Source organism: Haliaeetus leucocephalus, unplaced genomic scaffold (genome assembly GCF_000737465.1).
Source record: "Haliaeetus leucocephalus isolate CR32 unplaced genomic scaffold, Haliaeetus_leucocephalus-4.0 Scaffold848, whole genome shotgun sequence".
Taxonomy (NCBI): domain Eukaryota; kingdom Metazoa; phylum Chordata; class Aves; order Accipitriformes; family Accipitridae; genus Haliaeetus; species Haliaeetus leucocephalus.
In genome coordinates, this window is record NW_010973284.1 from 15,644,388 (window position 1) to 15,653,743 (window position 9,356).

General features: G+C 45.5%; 1 protein-coding gene across 2 annotated transcripts in view; it reads left to right on the forward strand.

Moving 5' to 3' along the window:
- The first annotated feature begins 9,023 nt into the window (after positions 1-9,023).
- Positions 9,024-9,356, forward strand: part of ZNF326 (zinc finger protein 326) — a 29,475-nt gene continuing 29,142 nt past the window's right edge. For both annotated transcript variants that reach the window (XM_010582608.1, XM_010582609.1), the window contains exon 1: positions 9,024-9,143. In XM_010582608.1, the coding sequence (XP_010580910.1) occupies positions 9,128-9,143 (16 nt within the window). In that variant the 5' untranslated portion in view covers positions 9,024-9,127. The remainder of the gene's footprint in view (positions 9,144-9,356) is intronic.

The following is a 9,356-nucleotide window of genomic DNA, read 5'->3' on the forward strand; positions in this document are numbered from 1 at the left end:
ATGCAGGAATGCAGCAGGAGGCAAGGCAGACCAATTGCTTTGTGGAGTGCTAATCCTGGCACTCTGAAGCTGGCCCTGGGTATCTGGGACTAACGTTATGCTAGGCGTGTATGTTTGCATTTGATTTTTGCCTCTCATGGAAAAATACATAAACACATAAACCTCACACTGTAGCTCTCTGCTAGCTCGCCTGTACTTGCTGGAGACATAACTGGGAAAGGAGAGAGAAAAAGGAAGAGAGGCATATCTCAGCCACAGGGAAGATCTGGGTCAGAGCCCGTAACAAAGCCAGTTCACCAGTGCCCATGGCTGGAGGTGACTGGGCTGGGTGGTAAATGTCAACAGGAAGGCGGAATGTATGCATTTCTTTTTTGTTTGAATCCTGATTTGACCTTTCTGTCCCAGAATGCTTAACATACGCCACTTAGAAGGGAAAAATACAAATCTTCACAGCTCCCTCCCATAGCTACCTAAGATACTCCTGGGCTTTGTGCAGGGGAGTCTCAGCAGTGAAGGGAGTGAATCCATTAACCTGGCAGGAGTTGAGGTTACATGTCCATTGGTAGAAAAATAGGTGAGAAAAATTGAAGCCCCATCACCCCCTCATGCTCACTCCTACCCTTCCTCAGAAGGTCCTTTCAGGTGAGCTGATTCAGCTATTTGTGTGGCTGCACATAAACTGGATCAAAGGACGAGATTTTAAAAAGCCCTCGAAAATGGGGGGTTGTGCATTTGTATTAAGATCTATAATCACAGTTAGATGAGGTTATCTGCACTTAAAAGTGCTCCTGGACCACAGACGATGAGGCTGGCTGGAACCGCATGCCCAGGAGGTATATGACCCTGGAGCACGGCGTTGAGTGAAGTCCATGTTTCACTGGCATTTTGAGAAGCAGCCAGCACTGGTTTCAAAGTGCTCTCAAGTATCATGCAGGAAATGTTGACAGACGCTGCAATCCTCACACTGATGAATGTGCTCAGGCTGCAGAGAGCATCTCTACATTCATGCCAGGACTTGAGACCCAGAGTAACAAGTGCAATGGAAGAGGAGGAGGAGGTGGAGGAGGAGGAAGCAAAAGCTGATAGTAAGCAGATGCTTTCTATCATTTTCTGGATGAGCTGCTTTGGGCTCAGCAGAAGCAGCTGTCTCCTGGCGAGGCAGAGCCATGTTGAGGAGCGGGGCAGGCAGAATTACCAGAGCAGAAGTCATTTTTCAGACCTTGGAGTGAAGCTTCCCAAGGCAGAGCTGGGGGGATGCGAGACCTCTGTCAGTGCCAAGCCGCTCGTCTCCCTGACACCCTGGGAGCTGCTGCCCTGGCTGCTGACACATGTGGGAGGGTGGTGGGGGGTGGCACAGCACCCACCTTTTGCAGTGGATAAACCTACCCCCTGTCTCCAGACCAAGGCTCCAAAGTGGGTTTAACAGCACAATTATTGAGCTAACAGAGTGTTTTATCAAATGTTTCACAGAAACCAGAATGTTTGGATGTGAGGCTCCTCAGTGCAGATTAATTCAAAGCACAACAAATGGAAAGCACAGAGAAGCATTATCTTCAGTGTTAAATTTTCAGATTGTACTAAACACACACTACATGCACAAACCTGATCCAGAAACATGTGTAGCATATGCATTTTTTTATGAGCCTTGAATGGTAAAGTGTTTGCTGAAATTTCTATCATCCTTGAAGTGCATGGGAAGTACCATGCACGCTGTATGAGAAAGAGGCTGTAGCTATTTTCTTTTCTTATACATTTTAAAGGATTCTGGATATGTTTCTTGTTTTCATGAAACTATGTAGCGATTCCCCTATAAAATTTCAGTAACCTGGAAATAAACTTACACGAAAGTTTGACTGTGTGCCATGGTGTACACACTATATCATAAATCCAGCAAAATCAGATGGCAATTTTCCCTTTCTGCACTATGGGAAAATACCTTCTGCAGATGAGCTCCTTGGGTAATACTCACCAAGATAACACAATTTAAGGAAAAAATTGCTGAGCACTCTCATGGCAGGATGTATTGGGCCATGTGGAAATTGTTCTGGAATTAACTACTTTGGAAACACAGGAAAAAAATATCTGAAATGTTATGTCAAACCATATGTTGACATTGTGGTGATTCTACCACAAATCTTGTAACAGTTAGTGTTTGCTGTACACCTCTGCAGTCTGACTCAAGACAGCATGGAAATCTGAGCTTTAAATAACAATAAGAATGATAAATTGAAAATGAGTAAAAATGTTGCTCAGAGTCACAGTGAAAAGTTCAAGAATAAAGCCCAAGAGCAAATGTTCAGAAAGTAGCCTGCAAGTACAAATAAATATACCCTCCATCTTTTCTTTTTTTCCTCATTTTTAAACTGTGAGTTCACAGCAGTTTTGAGGAGGGAGGCACAGGAGCATGGGCAGCCTTCTACCTCTGTGAACAGTTCCTCTAGGAATCCCTCATCCTAAACTCTTCTAAGCTTACTGCAGCACGGAAGAAAAGGAGACGTGCCCTCTTCTACCCATTTCCCTACAAAAGCAGTAACAAATATGCTACCATGTCCCACTAACTGTACAGAGAGAGAGGGCCAGACATCAGAGTGGATACGGCAGCCTGCTGTTTTCTTCTGCTCTGGCAGGGATGAGTTTTCTGTTTCTGAAGAGCCCCCTTCATGGGGGATTGCCTGGAGTAGGTCCCTTCCCATCTGGGGGTCTCCTCTTCAGGCTTCTCTTTTTCATTCTGTAGCAAGCCCATGGATTTGTCTAGACAAACCATAGTGACAAGAAGGACTAGAAACCAAGATCTTTGGCCTTAGAAGTCCTCAACCACTTCAGCTGTATGCAAAAAATCACCCAGTTATTTATTTTTTCCCTAGAAGATGACATGCTTTTTCACATCTCTTTTGTTTGGCATTCTTGTCTTCAGCCACAGTAACCGTATCCTAGTTAATGGTGACTTTTATTTTAAAGGGGCCTGTGTATAAACATGCCTTCATACTCTGAGATAACTTGTCTGACTGCTGCTGTGTGCTGCAAGTGTTATTAATCTTAAGTTTTTTATCTTGGAACCTCACAGTTTCTTGTACATGCTGCTTCTATCTAAAAAGTGTTTCAAATATAAATGCACTGGACAAACTTTCTAGGAAAACAGTGTGAATAAACCCTTGCTGTGAATGGCACATTGCTATTTCAGCTACTCCGTGTGTGTGAGAGAGGGCATGTGCATAAAATCTACTTAAATGCAAAGTTTCTTGTGACGGAACTGGGTTTGTGCCCTTTCTGATAGATAAGTACCTATACAGAAGTGTTGAAAAATACTGGCAATGAATATGTATGTGTTAGTTATATGTTGTTTGGCTTTTTTTTTTTGTTGTTTGAAGGACAGGGAAGATTATGCAGGGAGTATGGCACAGACATCTCTGACATGGGAGCAAATGGGCACATAATAGGCAACTGAAAGAAGTGCTCCAGGACCTTGATGGGCTGACTGACTGTGAAAGGGCAATAAGCAATGACAAGTCCAGTTCTCTCTTTGTTTAGGGCACCTATGCAGGTCTGACTTGCCCAGTGTGGAGTCTATAGGGCAAACAGCCCAGCCAGAGTCCTGCACACCTCCAGCGGCACTTTCCTGCAAGATTAGATAATAACTAGAGCTGGCCTCCAAGGAGTGTAAAGTAAAACTAAGTTGTAAATCTAAAAAGCAATAAGCATAATTGCTTATAAGTATTTGCATGCAAGAAAAGTAACGCACTTTACTGACAATTTGCCAATTACTAATAAGTTGCTCTGCAAAGATCCTTCTTCCGCTAGGGCTGTGTGATAATGAAGCTGATAGCCTCTCTCTATTCCCAGCCAACCAGCAGTTCGAAATCATGCCAAAACCAAACCAAAGCCTGAAATGGGTTCTGCTACTCTCAATTCTGTGTTCCACTGTGACCCAAAAGTTATAGCAATTATTCTTTCCGGCAAGTGCCCACTGCTGCCTGTGGGATGCTGATGGGGCTCCAGCAGGGCCATAGCAGCATGCAACCTCCAGCAGGTCTGTGCTATGGCACATTTGAAAGCTTCTAGTCCTTCCTGTAAAGAAGCTATATGAAGATGTTTGTTAAGTTTGGCTGACTTTTAATCTATATTCTAAGTGTTTTTTTTTCCCTGTAGGAAAGGATAACATGATTAGTATGTTTCTGCATTAGGATGTTTCCTGCTGAATTTTAGGGCATTTTTTATGTTTGTGATGTACAATATATACATACAGAGGCCATAATATTTCAGCTTTGGAAATACCATATTATAGCTTTGATTTATGCTGTGATGACAGACAAAAGAGCCCACTGAAATCAGCATGGCTCTGGATGGTTACCATGGTTCTTCTGCGAGGCTCAGATGGATGGCTCTGCTTCTATGTTAATATCTACGATGAAACAAAGGGAATTAGATTTCATGTTCTAGAAAGAATCAATGCAATTTTCATGTTCTAGAAAGAATCAATGCAATTTTCATGTTCCGGCTCCACTCCCCATTGTCCTAAAATGCAAAGAAAGCTACCTCCTCAAAATGTGAAGTGTCAGTGGAGATATATGTTAAAAATTTAAAAAAAATTATATATTGCACTGCTGTGAATGTTGTTGTAACAGCACTGGAGTGATGTGCTGTTGGAGACATGTGCTCCTGTACATTTAAACATTATGTCAATCAATCACACCTGGTTTAAACAGAGTTAAGAGACAGAGAGCTTTCATCAAAGGCCAGAAGAACCACCCCCCTTATTGTCAATGAGATTTAGATCAACTCCACTGCAATGGAATAAAGAGGATTTTTTAGCATTAGGCCTCCACAATTGCTAGTACCTGGTTGCTAACCACTGTTAGCAGCAATTGATAGCCATTTTACAGAATTTCTTCAATTTTAGACAATGCTTTAAATGAAAGGCTAGAAGAAAATACAGCACTTGGAAAAAGGAGGAGAGGGTGTGGGTAGTTACAGTACGAAACTACAGAAGAGCTGTCTTTCACAATAACTGTGCTGCTGTGTGTGCTTGGAGAAATGACTGATTGTTCTTTTATCCCTGTACTGCTCTGAAAAATTTACAAGAAACGCAGGAAAACAAACCCAAGGAAGCAGCAGAACATGAATTCAAGAGCAGAATGGGATTGCACAGGGAGATTCTATGCTGAACCAAAACATTCATGTTTTGGATCATCGAGAACCAATGAAGTACAATACCGGTCTGTTCCCTTTCTCTTCTTATGTCTCCATTTTGTTTTGTTTTGCTTTGCTTAGTTTAGATTTTTTCCTTTTTGGAGTCCTGCAGGGAGGAAAGAAGGAGCCTTTGTTTCAAAAAGCCTGAAACCAACAGTGGCCCATTGATCATGATTAAGTCTAAAATAATACGCTTTTGCTGACCTGTTTGTATCAAATCCAAAAAATTTTATGTTATACCTGCTGTAGCCTTGGTCTGCCCCCAGATCCAGTTTCTTCTCCCTGAGCTTCTGATTCTGGAACAGTAACTTTAAAAGCCCAAATATACCTGTGTGTTTGCAGGGCTGCATGTGAAAGCACCTCCGCTTCTGTCCGGTGCCTAAAGTGCTTGTTGGTATGAGAACAAATTTTTCATCATTGGATGTTCTCTTTACCATGCACCCTCTTTTCTTTGACAGACTGCTGTCCCCATAACGACCACCTCTGTTGTCAATAACTTCCCCAGATGGTGAAACAACACACAGGATAGCAGTAATTCTCATAATAAGACTGGGGGGCTGTGTACAAATTGTAAGTAACCATGCCATGATGTGCATGGGCTCACTTCAGAGCTTCCTGAAGTCTGTCTGAATCTTTCTGCTGATTTCAATGATCATTGGTTTCTTCAGGGGCTGCTTCTAACCTATGAAGTCAAATTTTTAATGAGAAAATATAGAGGCTTAACCCTGTGACTCTTGGTAGTCTAGTAGGCTCTAATGAGTAAATATGCTGATGGATTAGTTGAAGAACAAATGTGCTTTAGGAGAATAGTGGAGAGATTCACAAAAAAGATGCCTTTTTGGCACCATGTCCTTTATCCTACAAACGGAGAGTGTTAGGTGCCTTGGTCCTACTTCTGCCCATTCTCAGTCTAGGTCTTTACAGAGACCCACACCACACACGCAGGCAGCGTGCATAGCCCGATCCCAGTTCTAAGGATGTGCTCAAGGAAAACCCCCTTCAAGGGTCTCCCTGTACCAGTCTCCCAGACTGCTCATTCAACTCACCAGTCCGGCTTGGAGTTTATGAGCAGATCACATGCACAGACACAGAACAGAGAACACAATCATATGAAATATAGTTAAAAACAGAATTTAAAAAGAAGATAGGACAGACAGTGGCAATCAGTCACAGGGCTCAGCCACACAAACATACTGACCAGCAGCCTGCTTAAATGCAAACAGTCCTTTTTATTCCCCTTCTCCAATCCACCTCAATCTTTTTTGTTCTTCCCTGATCTACCTTTGTTCCTCCCTTCCTTGTCTTTGGCCTTTTCTCTAAGCATCTCATAATAATCCTGTATCATTTTAACAGGCTCCTGTTCAATCCCAGTGTTTCCCTCTCAGGCACCTCATTATAAATCCTGTTCTCCTTTATGCAGTAGTCCCCTTAGGCTGCATAGCATACCAGAGAGTTTCATTTGTTGAATCCCTCAGTAGGTTTTGCATCAGAGCAACAGCTAAATCATTCATCTTAGGAGTAGCTGATTCAAATGAATTAGGTTTTCTGGATCTTTGTGTTTATTCTGAATAACCATTAGCCAGATATTGTTGCAGTGATGACAAATCTATCTATTCTGCATGATTTCCTCCCTTCAGAGCTGCTTATTCAATAGCATTTTCATTAGCTATCTCATTTGGACCAGCCAGATGCATTGGAAAGGGGTGAGAATGCACTTAGTGCATTCCTCAGCAACTCATCCTGCAGCATGCATTGAGTCCTCAAGCAGAGATGATACCTAGCAATTTTGACTGCTGCATGTTTCAGGCCACCTGGGAAAATCAGTTTATTCCCACCACATTTTTACTGAATTGTTACCTAGGATAGCCTTTGGATTCTGTGCATGTATATGCTATCTTTTAATTCCTCACATTTTTTATTTTGCATACAGCAAAATGCATAGAGCTGTGCCCATGCATTTACTTGCATGGGAAAAATAAAATACATTTTTTTCTTGAGAAGAGACAACATCTGTGCCTGGTTGTGGTGAACTGGTGGGCAGGCCCTTGGCAGGCTTGCCGAGGAGGGTGCCTAGTGGCACTCACGGCCGGTGCCTTCCAGCAGGAGCCCCTCCGTACAGTCCCCATGCTGGTCTGCTCCCATCTGCAGGGCAGCGTGATGCTGCTTCTTGATCCTGTTCACAAGCACAAGACTACAGATCAGGTTGAGCAGCACTGCACCCAGCAGTGCAAAAAAGGCTGCAGAAAACAGGCTGCTATGTTGCAAACATGAGGCATACAGCCCTGAACATATAGGAAAATGCCTATTATAGAAATCTCATGTTCAATGCAAGAAACTTGTCTGGTCTGTGCGCGGGTGCATGTGTAAAGGCGTGGGTGCACAAACAAGTCTGTATGAGGGCTATGTGGACCTTGAAATCACCGCTTTGCTCAAGCATAACGTACCTTTGGCTGGGAAGTCGGGGTGAAGCTGAAGGAAAGATTCCCTTTGGCAAGGAATAACCATTTTCTTTGCACGTATTTCTTCTGCAATGCTGGGGAAAGAAGGGAGCTGAGAGCTACCAGAAGAGAGCTCATCACGGAAAGCTGCCGGCCGCGGTGCTCTCCTCTCGCTGTAGCTGAAGTCTGCGATTCAAGAAGATTCGCATCTGCTGCCATCCAGAGCTTGGGGAGGGAAACTGACTGCTCTGCCAGACTTAGATTTTAGTTTAATACATAACTTGGGACTCTGGACCTGAGTGAGTCAAATCTTCCTTTCCTGCAATGGGGCTTTTATTACTTTTCAGATGGGGAGAAATTGGAAGTTTTTGATGCCATCCTGTCAGCCACCCAAGACCGAACAAAATCAAACCCCAGGAGATAGTGGCTTTGCCTGCCCTTACAACCTGAAAGTTCACCCACAGCTTGGCTTCAGAGACATATTCCCAGGTTTTCTGTACCAGATCTGCTCATTGCCATCTCCCTCACATGCCTTTTTTTCCCCCTTTTTGTTTCTTTCTTTCTTTCAGGGTTGTATAAAGCATTAAGTAACTATAAGGAATGAAATACTTTTCCTCATGTGATCTTCACACAGGACTTTGTGGTTTTTTTTGCACTATGATGTGCCTGGGGCAAAGTCTTCCTCAAATCTTTGGCTGCATAGAGCACAGTGTTATCTTACAACTAACTTAAAATGGAAGTCTGTGTTTACCAGTTTCAATGCAGCCTGTTAGAGATGCTGAAATACTTTTGTCTTGGGACTGACAGATAAACTGGTGTTAATACACATTAGGTTCATCGAAGGGGGGCATTACAGGGGTGGCATTTCTTAAGCAAGAGTTTTATTTTGCAAAACCGTTTGGTTTGTACAACACAGCAGCAGCCCCCGTTGGGAGCTACCAGGTCCATGGGACGGGGCTCTTCACGTCTGGGGCTGCGCAGCTGCAAGGAAGCCACCTAGGGCTCACTCCCACCAGGCACTGCCTGACTTCTACGTCTGCGTAAGGACAGATTTTGGTACTTGTGCACCGAGGGGAGTGTTTTCTGCAGTGGCCACTTCACCAGGGCCCAAGGGGATGTGTGTGGGAAAGTGAAGGTGTGGATGTTTCGCCTACTTGTAATCCCGGAGCGGCTTCAAGCATGACAGGGCCCGACGCCAGAGCGCAAAATGGCGGCTGCCAGGGCCCAACATGGCCGCCGCCGCGCAGCCTCCCTCGTGACGCAGCCGATCTAAGCACCCTGCGCGAGGGCTTCACGCGGCGTCCCTGCCGGTCCCGGGCCCCTTCTCCTTGCAGCTCGGCCTGCTCACGTGACGCGGCGCCCGGGCCAATCGCCGTGCTGCCGCGCGCCGGTCCCGCCTCGCCTCGTTGTGGTGGAAGGCGCCATTGAGAGAAGCCGCCGCCGGGCTGTCGCGGCCGTCAGCCGTCCGGGGAGCAGGGCCCGCCGCTACCGCCGCCACCGCCATGGACTACGGGGAAGGTGAGGGCGCACCCCCAGAGCAAGGGTAGGGCCCGGCCGCCGCCACCGCTGCCGCCGCGGGGCCCGGCCGCGTCTCAAAATGGCAGCGGCCGCTTTGTTCCGCGCAGGACGGAGCCCCCTCATCCACCTCCTCGCCGCCCCTCCCGGGTCGGGGGAGCTGCGGCGGCGGCCGGCGGCGGGAGGGCTGCGCGGGAGGAGGGCCCTCCCGGGGGG